This window comes from Pantherophis guttatus, chromosome 1, assembly GCF_059756535.1.
Source record: "Pantherophis guttatus breed Tessera chromosome 1, ASM5975653v1, whole genome shotgun sequence".
NCBI classification, from domain to species: domain Eukaryota; kingdom Metazoa; phylum Chordata; class Lepidosauria; order Squamata; family Colubridae; genus Pantherophis; species Pantherophis guttatus.
This window is the reverse complement of record NC_142063.1, coordinates 299,062,896-299,090,405: the sequence shown is the minus strand read 5'-3', so window position 1 is coordinate 299,090,405 and position 27,510 is coordinate 299,062,896. Positions and strand designations below refer to the sequence as shown.

The window sequence follows — 27,510 nt, the reverse complement described above, 5'->3', positions numbered from 1 at the left end:
TTGCCTAAGGCCACCCAGTGAGTTACTAGCTGAGCTGAGATTTGAACTAGAGACTCCCCAGTCAAACTGTGTCCTCTCTTAACTGATCTGCTCCATAACATGGTGAATTCAGATGGGTTTTGCTAAAATCATGTTCTCCCATAGCTGGGCCTTCTGCTGCTTTCCTCAACTCTAATCCTTACATTTTAAAATTCTTTACTTCTAAACCAATATTCTCATGTCATCTCTTCTTTATTGCAGTGTGCTCTCGTTCTCCTGCAAAGCATTTCCTGTATGCTTAAGCTAACATTCTTATCTGTTCTGAATCCAAGCTTTATCTCTCCTGCTTTCCTTTTAAAAAAGACAGTTTCCTTCTTAGCTACTTTGCCTTTGCTATCTTAATTAAAGTGTAAGATTTCTGAGCAGGGGATCTGTTTTTCTCTTCAACATAAATAACATTTTAACACACTTTAATGTTTTACCATTGTAAATAGGGCTCTTCCTCCTCCAGCTCTTTCTTTTTAATAAAGGATGAAAATTGGCCAGGAACAATTTGATTCTCCTCACAACACAAGCAGATAGAACCTTCATTGGACACTAGCAGCTATTGCTTTGAATTTTGTAGAAATTTTTAATAGCCATTGGTTCCAGTCAGAATCTTTCTTTGTCTGAGGGCAGAGGAAGGAATTACTAAAGATCACTCAGTCAGACTTGCAGTTTAAGAACATCAATATTCCAAAGCCAGAAGCACTGATTCTTAAGTGGCTTAATCTACAGATCTTGTCAGTACCTCTTAAAAGCTTACAAGCAATAAAAGGGGATGCAGTAATTACAGTCTTTTTCTCATCTGCTACAGCAAGAAATTTCATTTGATAAAGAAATCATTAGAGGCTTTTTCATTTGTTAGATTTATTTCCTACCTTTCCTTCAGGAGCTCATGGTGGTAAGCATAGAACTCCTTCTTCCCATTTTACCTCACAATAACCTTTTGAGGTAGGCTAGGCTGAAAGCTGGTTCAAAGTCACCAGGATGCTTGGCTTAGGGAAGACTTCAACCTAGCTTTTGGTGGTACTCATCTGTTTACCCACCTTTTTTATCTACTATATTGGCTCCAGTGAAATGGATGACAAAAGGCTGCTCTTTCTTCTGATTTCTTTCAAGCATTTTTGTTGATTTCGCTCTTTATTTTGTGTCATTGTTCATTCCTGTATTAAAACTGCAAGCCAAATGGTTTGCAGATTCACAACAGCATCAATAAGGTAACGTTAAATCACAACATAAATCATCACATCAGTTTAAAAGGAGAAGATCAAGGAGTTAAAAATTAGGTGAGCCTCTGAGGCTGAAGCAAAGCTGTGGCTGAAATCAGCCCTGCCACAGGCCTGATGAGCTGATGATAGAGTCTAACTCTCACAGTGACCTGCCAGATCTCACTATTTGGAAGTGCACAGGCAAAACCTGTAGGGGATACAGTTATTCCTTGTAGCTTTTCTGGGCAAATGAAAATATACAACAACTGATTAAGGGCACTCTATTTCTAGTGTCATGAGTAATAGCCATGGATAAAGCTAAATGTTTGTATAGAATGTGAAGCCAACAAAGGCAATATTGAATTGTTTACATCCTGCTTCATGCATTGGACTTTTTTCAGAATCATAGTATCTCAAGGTATGAGAACTTTTTCATCAACGTGAGGGTAAAATGCAGGTAAGCTTGTATTTTAAAAATACAGGTAAGCTTGTATTTGACATATTGATACTGATGAATTATAGCACCAGTAGAAGCACAAATAATGTCCTGTGGTATGAAATTCGCTTGCCAAGAAACAGGTATCAGCGGGGATGTATATGTTAGTGAATTTGGGGTAGGGGGGAAGGAGCATTGCAAAAGAATCAGAATCCCTTTATTCAGATGAGTTAGGTACAATATCATTCAGGAAGAAATATTACAGCATGCTTTCTTCTTTTTCCCCCTTGTAAATTATTTCATGTTCTTTGTTTCCCCCATGGGAGGAAAAATGCACCAAATTCAGTACATGAAGTGTCACCAAAATAATGGGGGTGGGGTTTTACAAATTACAGCAGAAATTGCATGTGATGTAAAGTAAAGCTTAGAAGAATGCTGAATCTGAGTATCAATATAATTTCCTGTTGAAATTAGCAATCTAGAATGATGTTTTGGTTTTTTTTTTAAATGGAAGGAAATACTTGTGCCGCAATATATGCATATATTTGGCTCTTGAAGCCTAAGCTAGGTTGTAAAGGATTGACATACTCTCTCACAGGGTCTTCTGAAAGTAATTTTTAAATTTATAAAGTTTCTAATATTTATCTTTTTTATGACCTACTCTGTTTTATGTAAAGGAAATGTAAAATTTTTTTAGATCTGTTTTATTTTTATTTGTGTTTGAATATCTTTAAGCAAACTTTATCTTTGCAATTACTAGGACACTGTATAAAGATATGACCCAAACAAAACGTCAACGGAAATGGACATGCAATACAATAAACAGAATACGTCAGCTAGTTAAATGCATGAATGAACAAAAAGATTATGGCAGTAAAAAGATTCCATTTAAATCTTCATAGGATGGGCATTCCATAATGGGAGTGTTTTTTGCTTTGTCACATCAAGTACACAAGGTAATTTTTTACCTTGACAAGACAAGAACCTTTTTGCATTATCAACACTCCATAACTAGACCAGAGTATTAGCTATGCTAATCAGAAGGTCTCCCAGAACATTCAGAAACCCTTCAGATTACAAACATCTCCTAAAACAGATCATCTTAAATTAGTCCACATTTGTAAAGAAGGATGATTAATACCAGTCAAAACTCTACTACAATATGTAGTCTCTCTCATTTTTGAACTACCGGTTTCAAAATTGGATGAAAACAAAAACATGACAATATCCTTTGACATATAAACATGATGATGTAAACCCATTATTGTCTCTCTCTAGGACATTTCTAATACAAGTGTTGAGATCCAGTAAGGATGTGTGTGTATGAGAGAGAGAAGGATGGAGGGCAAGCAGGCAGGCAGGCAGCATCAGGGATAGGTGATCAAAGTATCAATAGAATTCCTAATCTAAATCAATGATATCCTGGTGAGGAGGAAGATTGCTCTTCCAGTCTTTGTCATGTTGTGATGTATACTCAGAAAAAGAGTTGAATAAGACATATCTATCATAATCAGTATGTTGACTAGGTGAGAGCTGCCTTATTAGTGGCATTTATAAGCAGCATTTCTTGACTAGAAGACAAATTAGCAAAGCAACCCAACTTCAATTGATTTGAAAAAGGAATAGAAAAGAGATAGTCTTACTGATTTTCTCCTCAACTGGCTAGATGTCCTATCTTCTCCCTGTAATATTGTATTGAAATAAGGCTACTCCTTGAAATGGCACATAATGAAAATTATCTTTTATGTTTCATATTTCTAATGCTATAAATGTTCTAAATCATCTACCTTGATGTACTGTTATCTGTGTTAAGGGAAATTCCTATTGGAGCACACAAGAAGGAAATTATCAACTTCCTTCCTGAATCTGTTTACCACTTATTGATATGACCTTGTACAGTTTAATTCTGCAGTTTAAGCAGTTTTCACCAACCCAAGATCTCTGGTCTCAAATCTTCAGGAGATAGGAACTAGTCTTTCTGGCAAGATAGGCCACTGACTGAATAAAAGTAGGATTTGGAAAGGCTTTGCTATTAAAAATAAAAAAATTACAATTTCTCAAGGCATGGGAGAAAGCCTTGATTGCCAGGGAAAGCATGAGAAGCCTGCCATTCTAGAAATCTTACATTTCTGTAAAATTGCTAAGCAAACCTGTCCTGGCTTAGCCTTATCATATTTAAAGTATGTTTGTCCAGCTTTGTAATAGGAGCAAGCAGACTGTTTGAAGGCCACATAGCTTTCAAACCTTGGTTGTGACACGCCAGCCCCATTTTGAAACCATCTTTATCTGGATGAGAAAACTAAAAACTGTCTGGCCAGTTTATCTTGTAATATGCCTTTAGCTCACAGAGCTTATTGATTTCCTTAAATTAATGTTTACAGAATGCCGCTGAATTTTACTCAATGGGACATTGTTCTTTTGAAGCTTAGTAAAATACGAGACAGAATGTTTTTGCTCTTAGTTCTTGTGCTAGGACTGATGAAACATTCTGATTTTTTAAAGGCTAGCCTTGAACTATAGCTGTTTCCTACAAGTATGTTTACTCTGGGTACATTAGTAATGCGACACAGCATTAGACTCTAGCATTCTACTTTGCTTAGACATCTCTAGATGCAACAGAGCTATCAGAATTCCAGAAACAAGAATATATTTCATTTTTAACAAGATATTCAGGCAAAATGCAGGCTCACACAGTGTGACTTAGCATTATAAAGGCAAGCATAATGTAAGTAGTAAAGTTTGGCTTTGCATCTCCTTCTTCCTGTACATGTAAGAAGGTGGCTAACTTTCTACTTTTGAATAAACTACAGTTTCTTGTTAAGTCTGTGGTTTATTCTGATACTTAAAAAACCAAATTCAAAGTCCATAGTTTGATATTCATTTATTCAAGTTCATATTGATTAGAAGGAGCCATAGCATCACACATTTATTTGTGATAATTAGAAATATTTAAAGTAGAAAATTTCAGTCAATTCTACTTGTATTAGGAAATTCAGCTTTGCTAGAGCTTATTCTCCTACTACTATGTCATGGTTAACATATCACACAGTATGTCCTGTCCTAAGGAAATTGTCATCCCCACTAGGTAGATCAGACTAGAAAGCACTAAAACTATTCTTTACTTTACTATTCTTTACAGAATCTTGAAAGTCTTCCCCTCCTGTTCTTCATATACCCTAGTGAATCAGAGAGGAGTCACTTCTAAACACAATGTTGCTTCTCATGACTTAAACAAATATTGCAGCCTTCTTTGCTTATGTAACAATTCTTGCATATTTCTGCCAAGGTCATCTCCCTGATTCTCTAAAGAAATGCTATAAAGCACCATAGTTGTTTCCTTGAAAGTTTTCAGTTGTTTCCAAGAAAATCTTCAGGTTTCCTTGATGTGTCACATCATTTGTCACATTCCCCACAAATGTTCTGGCAGTTTCTTGATAGGTATAAATAATAAACATCAAGACCTGGTTCAGAGTTAATAAACATGACAGTGTAGATCAGAGGGAGAGATTTAAAGAATTTGTGCTTGGTTTATTGTGAATTATAGTTCCCAGTTTCATCTACTGGGAGGCTTGTCACATGTCCCTAGTCAGAAGACAGGCTTGAGGTTCAAAAGGATCTTGGTAGACTTAAACAATGGGCCTTTTCTGTTAAAATGTAGTTTAATGATGAGAAATGTAGGCTTCTACACTTAGGTAGGGGAAACATACACAGAGATCAAACATATGTACAAATAGATGGTAATGACTCCTTGGTTGTATTTGTGAGAGGAACCTGGGTATCCTGGCACACTACAGATTAAGCATTAGATAGAGGTGTGTTGCTACTGTCTAAAGAATCAATATAATCTTGGGCTACATCCATACCAGTTGAGATCACAGGAAGTTATACTTCCACTCAGCACTACATTAGTCAAACTGCCCTTTGCAATATTGTATCCAGGATAGGAAAGATGCTGATGAACAGGGAAGATTGCAGAGAAAAGTAACAACGATGTTGAGAGACTTGGTGGTCGAATTCTCTGGTTAAATCCTCTGGTTAAAAGAACCAGGTATATTTAGTCTAAAGAATGGAAGTCTTGACATTGGTTTTCCAGTACTCGAACTACTGCCATGGGGAAAAGGGTAAAGATTTTTTTCTCCATAGTGCCCAAAGGCCTAAAGATCAAAGGATGGAAGATCTTACAAATAAAGATTCAAACTTTAAGTAAAGAGTAAGTTCGATACACTGTCAGGCATGAACAGCAAGACTCACATGCACAGAGATCAAACTATTATGTTCTACTTTATAATACAGGAGTTTCCACAGTATGGCAGCCTACTCCTTGGAACAATTAGATAAGGCTCCAAGGAAAACTTAGGAAGAGTCAGCCCTAACTTGTTTGCAATTGCATAGTGACTCCAAGCTATTTCCACGCTTGATCCTTCCATGCCAGGTTGGGTTCTTCCCAATATACACCATTGAAGGTTTTCAAACAAAGTTTGGATTGTGATTTATCTGGGATGGTCTGAGAATTCTTGCCTGGACAAGGGCTTGGACTAAAAAAACCTCCAAGTCAGCATGGTCAATATATACTCCCTTCAAATAAGATCATTTTGGATCTTTTTCCCTTTGATATTTTCATATTGGAAGCACTCAAACTGCTGAAGTAATGTGATCCTGTCAATTTCTCCTTTGATTCATTTCCTGGTGAACATTCCTGGTTGCCCTATTTCAATAAGGAGAATGTATTACAATTTACATTGCAGAAAAAAAAAAACCCAAAGTGGCTGTGAAAGGACGGTTTAGGAAACTCTAGATATAAAGTAGTTTCTTAATTGTAGCTGTTCTCCCCATTATTGCTCACATATAGGACAATAAATTACAGGAAACTTGATATTATTTAAACTGTCTCATTGAAATTAATATAGCTCATAAGTTCTTTAATGATCATATTAATTTAGCCAAAAGTAATTGAATTGTCTTCCTGAGAGACTGTCAAAATAAAGGTCATCAAATCTCTGTTTAGGTTCCATTCTGTCTCTACTTCTTTTCCAGTTGTGCTTATATAGGTAAATAAATATTTCTCCAATTCTCAGTAATCATGCTCCATACCCTTTTAAAATAGAAGAATTTTACTTTTTATTTTAAGAAATAGACTTCATTTTGAATAACCAATTTTTTAATGTTTCCTTAAGTAGTAATGAATGGATCAATGAAGGTTAGGATGATAAAGCAACTAAACTAGATGGTGTAAATTGCATGAGTGTCTTAAATGAAGTTTTCCCTATTTTATATTTGCAGTAATGTTGCAAGGTAATGTTAGACGGAGGGATATATCATGTATCCATATTCAGGCTCATCAAATCCATACCAAGAACATCTTTGTTCAAATCTACTGTGAGAAAATGTAGCATCCCTAAGCTTCATAACTTCTCAGTGTATTGTTAGCTGGGGATTATAGAATTTAAAACCCGGCTTATACCAGGCTGATGAAAACTGAAGTTTAGATTTTCTGGGTCAGAAATATTGCGCTCATGACCACTCCAAATTCAATTAAAACAAATTTCAATTAATTCCTTTGAAATAAATGATTTCCCAGTCTCACTTAAGAATGCTAAATAAATACCTATGAATTTGTGAATTGAGGGGAACTAAAATTTCACAAGGTTTCATAAATTTCATCATTATATATTTTTTTCCAGTGCCTGGAGTCTGAAAATGTTGCTGATTCCTAGCTTAATAAAAGGCCAGGAATAATGAAATGATCTAACCATATTCTTCTTGCCTAGCACTGTTCAATCTAGCTGGCAATAGGTCTCCAGGCATCTGACCTGCAATATGACTTTTTACACCACAAATGCCAAGGTTTGGAGCTGCAGAGTTCTGCATGCACAGCAGGAACTCTGTTGCTCAGCTGAAACTGCTATCTATGGCTTTCTCTTCCATCTAGACCAGTGATAAATTCTCTTAAATTACAAGATTTGTTATGCAAAAACGAACTCAGAATTCAGTTTATGGACTGAGTTGCATTTTTCCATTATCTTCTATACAGAACCTCAAAAGAATTATGCCTCAAAAGAATTTTGATGGTTCAGGATATATGTTAGCAAGACACTGTTAAAGGACGGTGAATGAACATAGCCAATAAAAATAGCTAAAGGGTTACTGTGTACAAGTAGGAATTTGACTGAATTTTGAGAAAGCAGTGATGAATTTAAAAGGGAAAAAAGGGGATCCGATTCATTTATTATGAAAACAGAGGTCTGAATTTAATCATCTCATTTTCTTACATGGCAGATACTGGATGGAATTCCCTTTTGACGTTGTATACTTCTTGAACAATTTCATACTGTTCTTTTGGCAAGTTTCATTTTTTATAACTTGCTAGATTGATGGCTGCAAAGCTTGACACATATTAATAGTCCTTTTAGAATAACTTCTTCAAGAAAATTCTTCTCTGCAATGTGAATGAGAAATTTGCTCTAATTTGGAAAAACCCAGAAGGGTTCCATGAAACTCCTGTAAATAGGAGTTTCTTTTAAATAAGAATGCATTGGCATACAGCCTTTTGAAAGTCGGAGAGCTCTGTTGCATAATGAAGAAATTTTCACATAATTGAAGTGCAAGCATTTTAAGTCATGCCTTTCTGTCATTCAGATTTTATGGTGGCTGCACATCCATTCAGGAAAGACCATCCATAGTTTTTCTCTATGATGGACTAAATCATCACTTCACTATTTAGAAAGAAAAATAACAAAAACAACAAAAACATATAACTTGTGCATTTAATCAGTCCACAAACTGGTTAAACCAGAAAGCTTGATTTTAGGATGACTTAATTCTACAGTCCAAATCAATTTAAATCAGGACATTTCGACTTGGCAGGTTGTTACTCAAGACTGTTGGGATATTCTGCTGTGTTGTTTCTCTGGGAATTTATATGCCAAGAAAACGCTTTTTGTTTTTTTTAACTTCAGTTGTTTATTTATTTAGTAGAAGATATTTACAGACAAAGTATAACCATGTCTGATATCCTTGGTAAGGAAAAAAAACCAGGTCCCATTTCATCTTGCCCCTTTACCTAAGAGATGATATGAGGAGTTACTGAAACTGTCAAGTTTATCTGTTTTAAGTCCACTTTATCTGTAGTGCAAGTCCCCCAGCTTGTGTCACTGGTGTCAGGAGATAGATCTCTCCTTAATCAATATTTACTTAACAAACAGCAAGGGATAGGAGAGTTTGTTTAGAAGAATCATGTGCACATAAGGGTGAATGAATGCTCGGTTAAGTACTTCGCCTGTTTGTCACTGTTTCTCTTTTCCTCTATTCTTTTCGGCATTCAGACTTCAATTTTTGTTTCTTGCCCTGTGATCATGTTAAGGAACTGTGATCATGTTCAGAAATGGTTTAATAACTCTCTAGAGAAGAAGAGGTGCATAATGCTTCCGTTAGTATAATGGCTAAAAGACTGGATTGTGAATCTGAAGGTTTACATTTTAAACATTTCCTCTGTTATAAACTGTATGGCAGCCTAAGTAATCCATTCTTTCTCCATTTCATTTTCCCAGCTGTAGTACAGATAAATGGAATATCGGTTATAATTATTTTGCAGAACAGCAGCAACAAACACAACAGAGTATCCTGTGGCACCTAAAGGACTAACAAATGCATGATTGCATGTGTTTTTGTAGATAAAATTCTACATCCTTCTTATACACATATTCAATATTCCGTACATATGATGAACAGAACCATTACTCACAAAAAACGTATATGGTAATAAACGCTATTATATTTGTGAAATGTTTTGGAAACTATTATATCAAGTTGCTAATATTAATAATAATGATAGATGCTGCAAACATGTCTTTTCTGCTTTTGCCCTTTAGAAAAACTGCTCTTGTTTTTGGAGGACTCCTGGCAATAACTCTCCAAGGTCTCTTCCAAAAGATCTTCAGGCTTAGATCTGTTACCATGGGAAAGGATTTCTATAGTTGTGGGGCAGGCTTATCTCTTTATGTATTCTTGCAGATCCAGCATGGCACCTGGCAGCATTATTTTTAAACAAATACATTTTATGTGTACAAAATGTATTTTAAATACTTCATCCTAATTGCACTTCATTCTGACTATTTTAAAATCCACTTCTAAAACTATTCTCCATTGCACTCATATTTAATATTGAGAAATTCTACCCCTTGGTTTACGTACTAAGATAATACTTCTCTATCTTTTTTTTAACCCCATTATATTCATGAAACGTATGTGGTTTCTGAAGGGACGTACATGTAGTAAAATGTTATCCTGAGCTGTCGTTCTTCCTGACTTTTTCCCCTCTTTGAATCCAACCAGCTAGGCTAAAAAGTAGATAGAAAAGAGCTCTTTATCTTCTCCTCTAGAACAATTGAACTGGCCACATACAATTAGCTTTAAGGCATCTGAGCCTAGTTGTGTGTGCTTTTTTATTTTGTGAATCAGAGTTGTAAAAGCCATCTGAAATATTCATGCAGAATTGTCTGAGAAGCAGTTTCTGTTTTATTTACTGCACACTAGAACAGCCACAGTGGATTAGTTTGACAATACCCGTAACAAAAGCACAACAGCTGATGCGTGTGATGTTAGGAGGTGACAAAACAGTTAAAGTATGCTGCTGGCTACAGGCAAGCAGTCAGCAGATGCAGACAAAAGGGTTTGTGACAAGAATAACTCTCTCTCCAAGGCGAGCAGTCAAGAGTATCCAAAATACCAATACCCTTTTCTCCTTGACATTGTCTTCTTACACTCAGCATTTTATTGCCCTTTTATAGTAAAGAAACACAAACAAAACCAAAGTGCAATTCCCAGGGAGATCTGTTTTGACATAAAGGGGATCTTCCTTTCGCCCTTACTTTCCCTCTCCTCTGACTTTAAGATGATTCAGTCTAGAGGTAAACCTGGCATAGGGGACATCTCAGGTGCTGCCTCTTTTGCACACGCGCCTCTGGGATTAAGAGGAGCGGTGCAAGGACGTTTTCTTCACTATTCCCATCCCTTTCGGTTGAGATTCTACAAAGGTAACTCATAAGTGATTGCATTCAGGGAGGAGAGAAAGAGAGAGCGCACTTTAAAACCAGCCTGCCTGTTAAAAATTAACAAGGCAAAAAAAAAAAAACATCCTTTAAACAGAGCAGGTTGCTTCTTTTTTCACCTTAAAGTAATGAAATCAATTTCTGCCACTAATAAAGAACAATAGAATTAGGTAAGACACATGGGTGTCTAAAAATAGCAAGAACATCAGTTCTGCCTCTCTCTCTCACACACACACACACACTTCAGGCAGGGAAAAGAAAAGCTTTGGTCAAAAAGTTTTAAGGGACTGATAGATAATTTTTTCCCTTCAAAACAGATATTTCTTTCAAAAATGGGCCAGGGTCTCTAAAAGGGGAGAAGGTGGAAGATGTAAGAAGGAAGGAGAAAAAAGTGGAGGCAAGGCTGCCTTCTCGCTAACCTTTGTAACTCTCCTTCTATTCTCTCTGACATTCATTCAGCTGCCAAGTGTGTTTGGCAAAAGCTGCAGCCAGCCAGCACACTTCCAGTGACCGCTAACCTTGGTATGTCCTGACACTTATGATGAGTATCTGCAGGACACAGAAGGCAGGCAGGCTGCTATGTCAGGCTTTTATTATGTACTGCAGAGGCTGGGGACAGTCAGTTTAATAAAACAAATCATCCTTGAAGGTAAAGCAACTGGGAGGAGAAGGGAGGGGGGCTGGGGGGGAGGAAAGGGGAGGGAAAGTCTTTGCTGCTCGGGCAAAAATAAAAATAAAGAAATAAACCTCCCAAGAAAAGACAGGGACAAAAGTGGGGAGTGAAGGACTGCCAGTAAAGCATCCCATTTGAAGTTCTGGCATCAGTACAATTCTATCTAGTAGACAAACACTATTTTTGCTGGCAGATTAAGGTTTAGCAGCATAATCCTATATGCATCTACTCAAACTGAAGTTCCGTCAAGTTCAGTGGCCATTATTTCTGATAAAATAATGAAGCCTAAAGGCCTACTGGTTAACAAAGCTAAGTCCTGTTGATGGAACTCTAGGATTTTCATGCTAAATTGGTTGCAGTAAAATTTTCTCTGCAAATCTGCAATAGTCCCAATTAATAATTTTGAAAAGTTATTTGATATCAGTTCTCTATATTAAGCAACATATTCACTGGAGAAACTTCTGAATGTGTTCAATTGTACTATAACTGCATTATATCTCATCTGAAAAATAACCTTCCTTCCTTCCTTCCTTCCTTACTTACTTACTTACTTACTTACTTACTTACTTACTTACTTAAAATTTTCTGGACTTTGGTTTTAAAAGTCCATGTTGAATAAATACAATACTGCTACTGTTGTCATAACTACACTAATAGTAGTATAGTAGTAGACTGCCCAGACACTGTCTGAGAATGAGATAGGGAATCTCTAAATTTGATAAATAAAGTATCTTATGATGTTCATAAAGACAATTTTATTAATTTTATGAGTTTTCATGATTTTCAGTTTATTTACTTTATTTCAATTGTTGTGCATTATGATAGGTTGTGTTTGGGAACTTTATGACATAATATTAGAGCATTTTGTAATACTATACAAAAAATAATTACGTCAGGGAGACCTTTATTTGCTTGCAACATTTCTAACATCAGCTAATGAGTTTGTAATCAAAGTTTATTTCTGAATCATTTATGCATGATTCATAGACAATCAGATTGTATATATTATCTTAGCTGGATACCAAGCCTGATTGTATACAAGGATGTTTGCTTATGCACATGAAGCAACAGTTTTTCCATTATTAGTCTGCATTTCTGTCAAAACCATGCCTGAGTTTGTTCATAAAATGTGGCAAGCAATATTATGATTACTTTCTGAAGTTAAGACCAAGTGAATCAAGATTTTTCCACCAATCTCTATCCTCCTTCCTGACAGGAAGATTGATATATTAAAGGAGCTTTGAAGGAGTTGCTAAATCTGTGACTGCTATGGGAGCCATAGGAGCAAACACCATATTTATCAGCGGACACCAAAAAAGTTGTTCTTTCTTTGTTTTACTATGACGTGTTCCCCCCACCCAGGAAATTATTCTAATAATACTTTCACATGCACTTCTGTTTCTCTTCCATGTCTGCACATGAATCCATTTTTTCCAGGCTATTCCAATTTACAAGGAACATTGTCTTCCCCATTTCTGAGAGAAGATTGTGTGTCTGAAGTCCACCACCTCATTCCTCCTCTCAGCATTGTCTTTCTTCCCAATGAATGTCAAGTATTATTATTTGATTGACTGCAGCCACCTGATGCTAGGAAAATGTTCTGGGTTCATAGTAGGGATTGTTGTTGAGTCTATAAAAAGAAATCTGGACGGGGCTCTTATTTGTCACTGAGGCATTGTTTCTGCAGATGTTTCTGTTGGTGAGATGTTCAATCTAATAGGTGTAAAGATGTACTTAGTAGGTCATTCTTACTTAGGATCAGGGAAAAGCTGCCCCCAGACACACACAATTAGCACAGCTGACTGGTTATTTGCTCACTAGGAAAAAAAAAAGATCATCTAACTCTCTAATCACTCATCCATTTAAACAATTAGATGCTTTGCCTCAGAATGTGCATTCTCTTAAGAAATTATGATGTGCACCTTTTAAATGGGAAGGGGAGGCAGTCTGCTAGATTAAGCATTGAACAGTGCTAAATTTGTAAAAGAAGGGCAACATTCATTACGTCTCCTGACTTAGCAATCTTTCCATGCCATCCAATCCTATGGTTTGTGGTGAAAGAAAAGGGTTCTTCAGAGGTTTTAAATGCCTTTGACAACAAGCAAACAAAAGAAAGAAAATAAACTTCAAAAAGATTGTACAGTATGAAGAAAAAAACAGGGCAATGGTGTGAAGCTTACAAACTAAATCTGGCTAATATAGCAATAGCACTTAGACTTATAAACCACTTCACAGTGATTACAGCCCTTTCTAAGCGGTTTACAGAGTCATCATATTGCCGCCAACAATCTGGGTCTTCATATGCAATAGAAAGGAATAAGTCGGGCTCCCTGACAGGAACAAGCTTGTTGTTAATAATAAAAAAAAGCTTGGAACACGAAACTTTTGTAACTCCCCCAAAGGCAACATTACATGTGGTCACTTATTTTTGGCTACACATGAGGTACCAAAAAGCATTCAGTATAGGTCAGTGATGGCAAATTATGACACATATGTCAAAGGTGTCATGGCATGATGATTTGGATGACATGGCAGTGTTCAACATCTGCCAACAACTATTTTCAAAAGAATTCCTATTCTTCTGCAATTTTTGGAGGCTGTGGCCACTGGGTGAAAATGGTGTGTACTCATGTGCAACCTCCAGAGCACAGGTCTTCAAACGTGGCAGCTTTAAGACTTGTGGACTTTAACTCCCAGAATTCTCCAGTTGGCTGGAGAATTCTGGGAGTTGAAGTCCACAAGTCTTAAAGCTGCCACGTTTGAAGACCTCTATTCCAGAGCATCTGAAAATCGCACAAGAATATGCTTTCACATGGTTTTCAGACCATGGAACATGCTTTCACATGGTTTTCAGACCGTGGAAGATCATTCTCTGAAGCTACTACAAAACTAAAGGCCTTGTGCAAAGCAGCCTTGGATAGCCCTCAGGGTCCTGTCAAAAGAAAGAGAATACCACCTAAAGATAAGCAGCACAGCAGATCCTGAGGAGAACTGGGCCACAGGCCGATTATATCATTTTCTGAGACTAATGTGCAGGGAGAATGTGAGGCAATATTTTGAGTGATAGCAGTGGCACTAAGGCTGAAATTGAGGCCCAGGTTTCAGTTGCTTCCACCAAGTATTGCTGTTCAAGGTGGCCTAGATGGAGTGGTGAGAGATAAGTTTTTTCACTTTTGTTCAGTGAGGGAGAGATGGAACACACCATCAGAGTCAGGTTAAGCATTTTCTGAATTTTTGACATGCCAAGCCCAAAAGGCTTTTCAGTGAATCTCTTCAGCATATTATTTATGAAGGTTGAACTTACTTCGAAGAATTCAAGATTGCTTTACCTTTTTGTCTTTAACTTTACCAGTTATCTGTAACTATATTATTATAAAATATTGCTCTCTTTTTCTTCTAATCCCAGGACTTTCTCTTTCATTCTCATGAAAGTATCCATCTGTACAAAGATACATACAATTCTGAATTTTCTAGTTGTGGGCCATTCTTTTCCGGATAACATACCATGGCTATGCTGTCGTGCTATCACAAATTTGAAATATTCCTTTAGGAAACTTTCTAAGATCTTTCTCTTAGAGCAGGGTGTCAAACTCAATTTCATTGAGGGCTGCATCAGGGTTGTGTTTGACCTCCGGGGACCAGGATGGGCATCGCCAGCTCAATGTCACTTGTGTCGGGGGGGCCTGTGGTGGCCTGAGTGCTCTGCCAGCAAAACAGGCTCCTAAGCTCCGTTTTTGGCTGCAACGGTCTCCTGCAACCTTCTACCAGCAAAAACAGAGTTTGGGAGGACTGCACTTCCATAGACAACTGTTGGGGAACTCTATTTCCCTGGTAACTGGAATATTCAGAACTATAGTCCAAAATGTTCGGAGAAACATCAGACTGTGGAAAGTTGGCCTCTCTTCTATTTCTTAATAAAAAAAAAAAAAATAGCACTGATGGCCTGGCAAATTTGTTTCCGTCACACCTGCTTGACCCTGGTTTTCCAGCAATTTATTTAAAGGCCTACAGCTAGAGATATAGAGAATTCACTCAGTTATTCTTTCATGTTTTTTCCCTTATAATTCCATTTTTTACCATATTTTCTAAGGGTTCTACTTATGCTTCTGAATAATTACTTTCTTCTGCCAAAGTGGCATTTGAAGAAAATCAAAAATAAAACCATTACTGCATTAAACCACAGTCTTGACAACTCCAGATAGTAGATGGTCCTAGTCTAGATAAACAAAAACAAAAGGCAGCTTCATATTTTATAGGAAATTCTCTTGCCTTTTTAATAGCACCCATAAAACAACTCTTGACATTTGTCTGCCCTCCTCCTTACCTATATCACAGTTCCAAAGGAAGAGATATATAAAAACAAAATTTAGCAAATGCACCTTCCCTAAGCTTTCAGATGCACTATTGTGTGCAATATTTAATGGTAACATGTGTTGTCAACATTTAGGAAAGAATTTCTATAATTCTAGCAATTAGAAGCATCATATATCATTAGATTTGGTATTTATATAATTAAAATAAAACAAATGTGTTGACTGCTTAAAAGGGTTTTTTTCCCCAGTGACAACAAATTATGTCTTGACTCCATCCCCTTTCTAACTGTTTTCACTTAGTATTTCTTTTGCATTGTAAATCAATTTATTTTTGCAAAATGTGGCTGGTGTTTGGGTACAAATTCCATCTTTGAGTGTATTCAAGCAACCTCTGTGGACTTCAGTAGCTGCTGATCACATGTCTGCCTCATGGCAAAATCTTATTTGTGAAGTGCTTATGTTTGATCTGCTACAGTGGTAATGCACTGAAGAAAGCTTCAGTGCATTGTGTACAGTAGAAGCTAAATTTTCACGCTTTCCATGTAGGATGCAAAACATTTGGGCCAACACCTTTGCAACAATAGGGCATAAGGATTCATTAGCCAATGTGGAATTGCAGACAATGTGTGTGTGGCGGGTGGGGGGGTGGAGATCAATTTTTTCATGGATCTTTCTGGAAAGCTACTTGATCCCTATAAATAAAAGAAAACTTCTGGCACTGTATTATTTTAAAAAATGTTTTAACAAAGGAGTAGACTTTTATTTGACTCCTACCTCACTTTTTTTTCTTTGTATTATTTCAGGATTTTTTTCCCTTCCAGCTGTGTTTTTGGCCTTAAAAAAATTACCCCATTTACAGGAATGTATGAAGAAATCCTACACAGGGAATTGTTTCTTGGGCTTATATTTTAATTGATTCTTTTTCCTTTCTTTAATAAAAATATATCAATTACACACTTTATGGCTACTACTTTTGAGGCTATTGCCCTCTTCTATATTATTTTGGGGTTTTTTGGGTTGGGTTGGGTTTTTGTTTTGTTTTTTAGTATTGACTGATCAGCTGCCTCAGGTAGTACCTATGCTTGTGCTAAATTCAAGTCCGCACTTTGAGCAAACATATCAAATATTTTATGTGGGTTAATCTGTCTCATCAATATTGTCCTTCTTTTCTGACAAAAACTTTCCAGAATCTCAGACAATCTTCTGCTAGCCAGGTACTTTTCATGAAAATGCCAGAAGTTAAATTTGTTCCCCTATTTAAAGTAAAAGATGTTATTGAAAAATGGGTTTAGAAACTACTCAGCCTAAGCAGCTGAAAGATATTTGCTTTTGGAGTTATACTGCCATTGATTACTCACAGACTTGAGAATTACTGATGCAGCCATCAATCTACACTCACTACATGGTTTTTAAAATAGAAAGGTAGCAATAAGATAATGAATGATTCAAGGTTGCTTGTCTTCTTGGAACAAGTTTCTTTTCTCCAAAGGGATAGTCATGAAATGTTATGAAAACAAAACATTCTTAATCACTTATTTTCAAAACATCATATATTGTCCATGCCAATTGGGGCTGCTGGAAGTTGTGAATGAGCATATTTTAAATGGCTGTATCTTATTTATTCCTGGTCTATGGCCATCACATGTACAGAGACCTGTGCTGTATAAACTCATTTTAATAAGGCTTTATGTCTGGAGAGGGACCATTTATGGAATCACCAGAAATTGGATAACTTCTGAATCAAGGTGTTGAGAGCTTTATTGGATTATCTCAGAAACAATGCATAGTTACTCTCTTCTTTTGCTGATTTTTAGCATTAGCTGGTATCATAGGAACACACAGAAAAAAAGACCAGAAGTTGCTTTCAGCACATGCTTAATGCTCTTAGAGAAAAATAACGAATTCATATATGAGCATTATATTCTGCAGACCTCAAGGCAATCACCTTTTCCCCTCATTCCCTCCTTTGTTAATTATATCTTATAAAAACAGCACCCTCTAAACCCAGATGTTCATATTCTAATACTAACATTCTGCAGTTCATCTTTACAAAGCTAGCTAACACATGTTTTAAGAGTTATTGTACTATATATAACAGCCTTGCCTAAGAGAATAGAGTCCTGCTACATTTAGAAAATGCAGGTGCTATGTAAGCTCCCTTTTGAAAGCAAGGACTTAGCTCAGTTTCCTTTGAAGATCCAGAGACTTGAAACTGAAAACTTTTATTAATGCCATTGTCTCCTTGTATCAGCAGGTTCCAGAGAGATTCCTGGAAGTGGCTCAGATCACATTACGAGAGTTTTTCAATGCCATTATCGCAGGCAAAGATGTTGATCCTTCCTGGAAGAAGGCCATATACAAGGTCATCTGTAAGCTGGACAGTGAAGTTCCTGAGATTTTCAAATCCCCAAACTGCCTCCAAGAGCTTCTTCATGAGTAGAGATTTTCAACCGCTATTTATGAATGTATTAAAAAAGTAGCAGACTCTCCCTTTTTTATGCCCAAGCTATGTGTGAATGTGTGTGTATGTGTTTCATATATGAAATCAGATCAGAATCCCTTGTGATTTATTATAAGTTTAGGTCAGTAATACGTGTATAATTATTTTAACTCCAGCTTTTGTTTTACTTTTGCCTGTGACTTTTAACATTTTGGGAAAAAACAGTATTGGGGCATTTTCTTCCCCTTCCGGTCCCTTTTCTTATCCCTTGAAAAGAAGAATGATTTGAAGTGTGTACAAACCTATCTATCTATCTATCTATCTATCTATCTATCTATCTATCTATCTATCTATCTTCTATCTATCACCTATCTACCGATCCATGCATCTATCTATCTATCTATCTATCTATCTATCTATCTATCTATCTATCTATCTCTATCTATCTATCTATCTATCTATCTATCTATCTATCTATCTATCTATCTATCATCTATCTTACTATATATGGCTCATTACCTGGTTGATTTTTCCCCAGATGTTATGGTAAAATCCTACAGAAGGTGATGGCCCTTTGTTTGTATTAAAAGCTCTTAACCCTATGGGGAATTTTCACAGCTAAGGTTTCTAAATTTTTAGTTCAACTGCTTAATGAAGGAAGTGCACTTTTGTGTAACACTGTACAAGATATATAAATCCTCTTTTCCTTTCTCAACTGAGAGCAAAAGACATCATCTCTTCTAAGCTTTATGACTTTCCTTTTATGAGAACAATGTATGACCATATTTTGGCATCTTTTATTCTATTATAAGCATGTGTTCAAGCTTCTTGAGTCCTATTGTCATGTTTTGGGGAGAGTTATCTACCTACAATTTCTGTTGTTCGGAAGTTTGGGAAAACAACAGTAGTGGCAAGTTCTCTCAGAAGGTACCACATAGTTGAAATTATGCTCTATTCTGTTCTATGTTGGGCTCACCACATGTTAGAGGGACTGGATACAAAATAAAGTAGACTGGGAATGGAATTGGATGAACCCAAAATTCCAGAGTTGGAATGCCCTCATTTTTTGATGTTTGCCTCAGCTATATTTATCTAGCTATGTTTCCCTTTCTCTTCTTCAAGCAAGGCAATACTGTGTAAAGCAAATGAAGTCAAAATAATTTGTAGTTTGGCTAATACAATTCTGTAATATGCTCAGCTCCTTAACACAATAGCATTTCACTCTTCATAGAGTAAAAAAAGAAAAGTTGCTGCTGTATGGTCTTTGGTCATATTGGAGCATTTTAAATTATTTTATTGGTCATGAGAAAATGTTTCCTATTGAAATCTGTGGAATCCAAAAGGGGCAATCCCATGCACATGCATTTTGGGGACTAAGTCCAGAAGTTATTTCTAACCATATGTTTATAGGGTGACTATGATGATTGATGAATGTTTTATTTTGACTGAATTGTACCCTTTTACTTCATCACATTGAATAGTTGGGTCTGGGCCATCTTCTAAATAGCATTTGATACAAATGTATTCTTCCCCTTCTTCTCTGAAATCTTTACGTGATGTATATATTTGATATTTCATATTTTTACCTGAAACATGTTTTAACTACTTTTTCATCTGAAAAGCATTGTAAGGTATGTTTGCTTTATTCTCAAATTACTATGGCAAAAATGACATCATCTCAGAGTGCAAGAGTACTTTCAATATATTAGAAATGGAATAGAAACATTTTTATAGAAAATATTGTTTTAAGGAATAAACTAGGCACAATATATACTGAAAGCACAACTCTGGAGAAGAAAACTGTGCATACAGTTTTTAACTGTGTTTAACTGTGCTAACTAACTTTCTAAGTTTTGAGCACGCTTCATGAGAACTGGATTGCACCTAAACATTGTGCAGAATTTGTATTTCTGTCCCATTGGCTAGGAAAATAAACGCTAGTCACTTTATTCCTTCCTCAGATTTACATAATTCATAACCAATGAATAGAAGTAATTAAATACTTTCTGTTCTACAGCAAAAGTTTGCGCCAAACAAAACACGAGTGCAGTGCATAATGTATTAAAAATGGAGCTCTTCAGAGTTGTCCTGATATTTTCAAGATAATTTTTTTGCAACGAAGAGCCACTGAGTCCTACTTTTGGCATCTTTCAATAAAGCTAAACTCAACATGCCGAATGCAGAGCTGCTATTGAAAATTGCTAATATTTCCATACTTTCTATGATATTAATCTAATTGCATACTGAGACCACGATTGCTTACTGAGATCCCCACCAGCAGTTGATGACACATGGGCTGGCAAGCCCAAAACATCCTAATATCCAAACACAACAAGTTCTTTGCTGTTGATGGGAGGAGCTTATTTTAAGGCTGCCATTTTCAGCAAGGACAGAATATGTTTACTTCTTGTTGGATATGATTGTTGGTATTTACTGGACAAGAATGCTGATTGAAGTCCAAAATGGAATTTCGTCTCAAAATGACAAAAACAATGTTGATTTTTCAATGCAAAGCAGGAATAAGAGTGGTATGGATCTAGCTGAAATGAATTGCAACAATCTGTCTAATTCAAAAAAGAAGAAAATGTTCCCTGAATGTTTTTATGCTTTGTTCAGAGGTCTCTTTTTTTCCTTTTCACACTTTGGGAAAGTGGTAGTGTCTAGTAGAATTACCTACATGTTATGGCACTATGTGTTTGTTGTTTTCTGTGTCTTTTGTATAGATGCAGTAAGAATTTATTGTTATCTGGACTGGTATTTATCATTACCTCTTGTCTCCCCCAGGAAATTGAATCAGATTCAATCCTAACCAACCATGGTGGCAGTTTTACAGTTTAGCAGATAGCTTTCTTTAGGATCCTCCTTTTTTTCCTCCCTTTCTTGAAATTGCTTTTTAAAGAAAAACAAAACATAAATTGTATTTTGGCTTTGGAGAGTGAAAGTTTACCCCATATACATTACGATAATAAAAAAGCTGACCTACTCATTGCAATGATGCCTCATTTATAAATATTGCTTGAGAGACAAAAATGATGAAAAGGGTTGACAGTAAAAAGCCTTAAAACCTGCTGATTTTTTTTTTTAAAAAATGAGGGCACAGGCCTTTGTTTAGTGACAGAAACACACAGGGTTTCTCAATATGCAGAATAGTAGTTTTCTTGGTGCAAAAGCTTTGCTGAAGCCAGCAAGATACACTAAAGCACACATTATGTTAAAGAAAAAGTCCAGTGGGTCTTTTCATATGTAATACTTCTAGCTAAAAAACAAAACATAGTTTATTGATCCAAGAATAGGTTCCCATATTTGCTTTTCTTCTTGAATGTTACTTTTGATATTTTTATTCTGATGTGCTCCCCAATATATCTGACATCCTTATGTCAGACATCCTATGGTTTAAAATCAGTTATTAAGTAGGATCTGAAATCATTATGGAACATAGTTTAAGATCCTAAATGTTAGTTAACTAACATTAAAAAACCATTCCTTGTCCCTGATATATACAAGGAACTTCATAGTTTGAATCAAATCAATCTAAATTACCAGAAGTAGTTTACAAAGAGAAAAGATTATGGGGAAACATATCTACCCTTCTGGGAGTTGCTATTTCAACCCATCTGGAGCCAATCCAACTTTTTTTAAAAATGGGGATGATTGTTATGATCATGTCCTTTTATTGTCTCATTTTGAAAGAAGTAGTTTAAAGCTTGCTTCTGCTAAAGATTTATGGAAAGGTACAGAGGCTTGAAAGAGAGACATTGTCCTTACATTATTACAGAAAGCTCTTCAGCTCTCTCCATATTCAAAACAGCATGAAATTCTCTAGCAGTTCACTTTATTATCCTCCTACTGTATTATCCCCTTGGCCATGACCAAACATACCCAACTAAAGCCATACTTAATTTCTTAGACATCACTTTGAGGACTATACATTGTTAGTAACATTAGTGACGTAAACTTTAGCGCTGTTTGTCTTGAAATGAAATGTGATTCATTGAACTCAATGACCTTTTAAAACTTATGCCATTTATTTATTTGAAACATAGCTTATGGAAAAAGGAGAGCAAGTGATGCTTCAAAACGCTCATGGGGTGGGGAGAGTACCAAGGAAACCTTGATTTGCTTTTTTAAAAAGACCTTACCTGATTATTCCCCAGTTATTTAATTGTAATTTCATTGTTTTGTTAGTTGTGTTGCCTTTGTGCCTCCCAAAGCACATCAGATTGAGTGTGAAATATCAATTTTTCTTCTATTTTAAAGGATTTTTTTTCATCCTCCCAATGATTTATTTTAGAATTTCATTTTTAAAGAATAAAATTATCACCCCATGCCATAGATTTCGTTGCCATGCTGAGACACTAGAGCAGCACAAGTTGCTGAAGTTGTTGTACTATGTCTCCTGTTCATTTAAAAAGAAGAAGAAAAGGAAAAAAAAAGAGAATAGCTTTATTAATTTGGAATTTGGAAGCATTCAGACCAACAATTCTATGAAGCAAAGCCCTGTAATTCGATTTCTCTAAGTATACCTCCTGGGAATTCTTGAGAGAGAATTGTGGCCACCTCATTTCCACGAATCTGACATGGATTTTTTTTAAAAAAAATTTATTTTTTGCATGAGTACTCTAATTTTTGATAACGCTGCACCTGATTACTGTTGATTTTGTAGCCAGGCTTTCCTTGATCAACTTCTAATGTCAGGACACTGCAGCAAATCTAAAACTGAGCCAAGTCCAGCAATAGTAATTATTCAAATTGTCCATAGAATATACTAAAAAATAAAAGATGGCAGCCATAGCAGTATAGTCAAAGCTCTGCTTGTTTATGTACAATGCAACACAGAGAAAAAATTAGTGGAGCTTTGATCACAACATTAAGACCATTATTTTGCCTTTATTGACCATTCCTGTGGACCTCCCTGTATTTATACCTTCAATCCCATTCCCCTCCCCCTTTTTTTGTTAGCAAAACTGGATGGGACTAGGTTAGAAAAGACAGAAGGTACTTTTAATATAGGAAAAAGAAATTGACATAGAGAAATTGATTTAAAACATTTTTTTTTAAAGACCTGGAAATTCTGTGCTGACATTCATTTTTCTCCTCTTTCCCTATTTTCCCTACTACAGAAGCTGGAGCTTAGAGTGTGTGCCTAGACCTTAAATGCACCAGCGGAAGGATTAGATAAAACAAATCCTTCAAATTACCAGTTATTCTCCCTTAACCAGTACAATTATTCTTGTGCCTTCTGTGGCTTACAATTTTCATATGTTTGGACCTTCCTTCCTTCACGCAATTCCCCAGATGCAATAAACACTGGTTTTCTCTCCACTTTTTTTCCAGCTGTTTAACACAATGTTGATAGCTATGCACATTTTGTGTCTTTTTAAAGAAAATTAAAAACAAAAGCAGGAGAATAAGTTTTTGAAGAAGATAATTTTTAGAACAGTTTGATACCGCAAATTATTTTTTCTCAATCGTTTGAGGAGCATTCAATTTTGAAAATTTCTTGTAGAAGCCAATTTTTTGTAACAGTGGTGCAGATCTTGTGTTTTCTTAGCCTAACAAACAGTAGTATAGGAGCAATATTTCATACGTATTATATATATGTGTATACATATACATACATATATAACAATATATACACCTGCTAATATATATATAAAGATATATATATGTATATATACCTATACACACACAATAAGCGTGTGAAGTGAAATGCTTACATTTTTCCAGTGTAGATTAAGAACCTATTTTAGACATTTGTTATGCTTTGTGAGAAGAATGTTCTATTTGAAGCTATAAAACACTTAATTCTTACTGTATCTCTGGTTGTGTAATGGGAACGCTTCACATTAAATGATTTTTAAAAAGTGAAAGATATTAGGATGTAATAATTATTTAAGGAAGTGTTCACCCATATATTCTTGAGGTTTGCTTTGTGCCTCTGAGTATTATTTAATTTAAAGTGTTTTAAGTTTGCAGAATCATTGTTACTGTACCGAGTATGTGGGTGAACAACGATAGCCAAGGGGAATTTTTTATAAAGCAATGTATATATTCAGCTTGAGGGCTCTTCTTGAACAAAAGGCATATGATTTTAATAACTACATTCTGAGAACATCTGTTAAATTTATAGGAATTGCTGCAGTAACTGCATAGATAGTTGAAAGCATTCTTTAAAACCCAGCTCAATACTTTTTAAAGATAGATTCCTCTCATCATGTATCCAGGAGAAGAGTGATCCACTTTCTGTAACGTTACAGAATTTTTTTCTATGTGCACAATGTAATTTATTGGCAATGGATTCCTTCCTACACAGGTTACTATTAAGTGAAAAGTAAAAGTGAAGATTTTGTGGCTTTAAATATAGGACTTTCACCAGCAGAACTGAAAGATATAAATATATATATATATAAAATATATATAAATAAATAATTATATATATATATATAAAAGTGGTTTGCAAATCCCCTCAAAGGAGCATTGTACATGAGAAGTAATTTTTTTTAATCCTCTTCTATTTGTCATGTGTATTATATAGTAATTATTGGTGTTTTAGTGCAAAGACTTCTTTTGGATATGTATTCTGTGTTTGGAAATTTTAATAAACATTGTTTTTAAAAAGCTCCCCTTAATGAATGTAACTGGTTTATATTAGTAAACAGTTACTCTATTGCACTTAAATGTTCTGTTGAAGGAAATACAGTTTTGTTGGTTATAAACCATTGAAAATATTAAGAGTTTGACCTGGGATATAAACTGTCATTTAACCTTTGAATCTTCTTAGGGCTAACTCTGTTTCAAACTATGAAAAGTGCAAAATCTTCAGCTATTTTCTCTACTCAGACAGCAAAAATGTCCAAGAAATATATGGTAAAATGTAGATAAGATGACAAGTTTAAATTTTGTTCCCAGTCTTTCTACTCTAGACTTTGTTAAGGCATTAATATAATACTGTAGAATTTATTTAAAAAATGTAAACACACATATACATTTTTATCAGGAAGATATTCATATTAATCTGAACTCAAGAATCAGAGAAATTCTGTACCTTTATAAACTGGAAGAATCAAAGGTTAAGGCATAAATATTGCTGTTGTCCCAGCTACTTCTCATATGTATATAGTTAAAAAAGTTACAAAACACTGCCTTTATATTATTTAGCAATATGTTGTAAATAGCATTATCAAAGTTCTTTTGTAATAAAAACCCTTTAATTTGAAGTTAGTACAATAACTGAATTAATGAATTCAATTTTTGGATTATTTTTAATTTTATTATTTAGATAGAGGCAATTTCAACTGTGGGGGAGTTTGTTGTTGTCTATTGTTCTGAAGACTTCGCATAATTTATTGGTTTAATTTATCCTAATTTATTTGATGGTGTACAATTTTGTATTGCCAAGGATGTACTGTAATATTAATTGATGATGTGATAAAACATGAAGACTCCCCTGTCTGTATGGAGGAAAAAAAAGGTGCAGTAGACAATTGACTGAAAAACTTACAATTCTAGCTTGGCAGCTACTAAATTGAAAAGAAATCAGGAAAAAATGTTTTTTTGGGGGGGAGGAGTTGGGGGAAAACTTTTTTTGTGTGTGTTTTAAGCTTTTGTATACTCTCCAGATCTTTACCTTTTTGCTTTGTACCACTTAAAGGATACAGTAGTTCAATTGCCTTGTGTGCCTTCCATCTTCTCTAAATTGAATGTATGTGCAGTATATATGCAAGCTTGTGCAAAATAAAATATAAATTACAAGCTCATTGCTCCTGGCTTATATTCTTACTAAAATTCTTTCTTATGAAGTACCAATGTGAAACTACTCAAAAGTTGCAGCAGAATTAAAAGATGCAGAAAGGGACTAAATTTTTAGTTACACATGCTCCAAAGGACTTTGCAGATTACTTCTGGAGACCGACACTGAATTTTCATATAAAATCCAATATAAAATTGAGCACATTTGATGTTCAAAAGCCTCAAATAGAATGTATTCTTTATGAATTACTGTGTGTGAACCCATCTGATAAAGTGTGGTTTATAAGAACTTTGTAGGAAGTCTTCTATTTGTAGTTTCTTCAGCAAGTCTTGAATAAAGAAAGTGTAGGCTTACAGTGATGGACAAATTCAATCTCTGACTGTATCTATCTGCCTCCCTACAGGACGTTCTGATCAATTGTTTGTTAATTGCAGAGGACTTTTAAAATTGCACATGAAATCAGAGTTAATAATGATGCCTGTCTCATGGGAAGTCCCCTTGGCTTCCCCTGTGGTCAGGATTTTGTAGGTTATGAACTATAAACTAACCCATGGATCCAGTGTAGCTTGGTAGATAGGTTTTTCTTACATGCTTACATGGACACATACATACATATATGCATACACACATATACCCAGACACATATTTAGCACACTTTTGGAGACAACTAAACCTCTTTTTAAGTACTGGTTTAGCCAATTACTGAAGAAAATCAGTAAACCTATATTAAAAAGGGAAAAGAAAACAAGAGTAGTGCTTTCCTGAGAGAATAATGCTGTTCTGACCTAGGCTTCCTGATATAGTAAAAAGCACACAATTAGTCCCCAAAACCCCCCTTTTTTAATTTTAACGGCTGTGAATTCCTTTCATTCACAGCACGTGCTGAATCACCAAAAGTTTATAAATATCCAACAGAAACCTGCCACAGTCCTTCGGATAAGGCTGGTAAACACCCACCTTTATCTTCTTTGACATGCTGCCAAAGACCCAATTGGCAATTATCTTGGCAAGGCCACATGAAAACACAGAGTCAAAAACGGAGCTTCAAAGTACAAACTGACACCATCCACAACGTTGCTTCCTGCAAAAGCCCACATGCCTTTGCTCTTCCTTTATGTCTTATGGCCAATCATCTCTAAGCCTTACTCCTGAGTTGTCCCTTTTGTTTTAACTGTTCTTGCCTTCTGGCAGCTCTGCGCATGTGCGCACTAAGAACAGGCTCCCCCTGTTCCTCTGTCTTTCTGATGTCCAACTCTGGAGGCTCCAGAGTCCACACATAACTCCCAGATGGCCCTGACCCTATCTCTGCTTCTGATGCAGAGCTCTCATCTAAGCCTTCCCCAGACTCCAGGACTGGCCCATGTTCCTCCCCAGTCTCCTCACTGTCCAACTCTGCTGCCAGCTCCACAGCCTGGCGGACCACAGCAGATGCCTTGTGCTACACTGTAGATCAATTAAAATAAGGTTTTTACCTCCTGTGTATTGCTAGAACCATCATCAGGGAGAGTGATGGGGAATTTCACATGCACAGACTTTTTCACTTTTTTGCTCCATTCTCTTGCAGTACTGCCTGGAGGAAGTCAGTTGTCTGTAAGACACTGTGTTTATTAATTGTTTGGGTA

The 27,510-nt window shown here is 35.8% G+C and overlaps 1 protein-coding gene across 1 annotated transcript in view; it reads left to right on the top strand.

The window, feature by feature from the left end:
- PROX1 (prospero homeobox 1) overlaps positions 1-25,895 on the top strand; it is a 71,997-nt gene extending 46,102 nt beyond the window's left edge. Inside the window, exon 6 of the mRNA XM_087883188.1 lies at positions 17,953-25,895. Within this exon, the coding sequence (XP_087739314.1) occupies positions 17,953-18,138 (186 nt within the window). The 3' untranslated portion in view covers positions 18,139-25,895. The remainder of the gene's footprint in view (positions 1-17,952) is intronic.
- Positions 25,896-27,510: the final 1,615 nt, after the last annotated feature.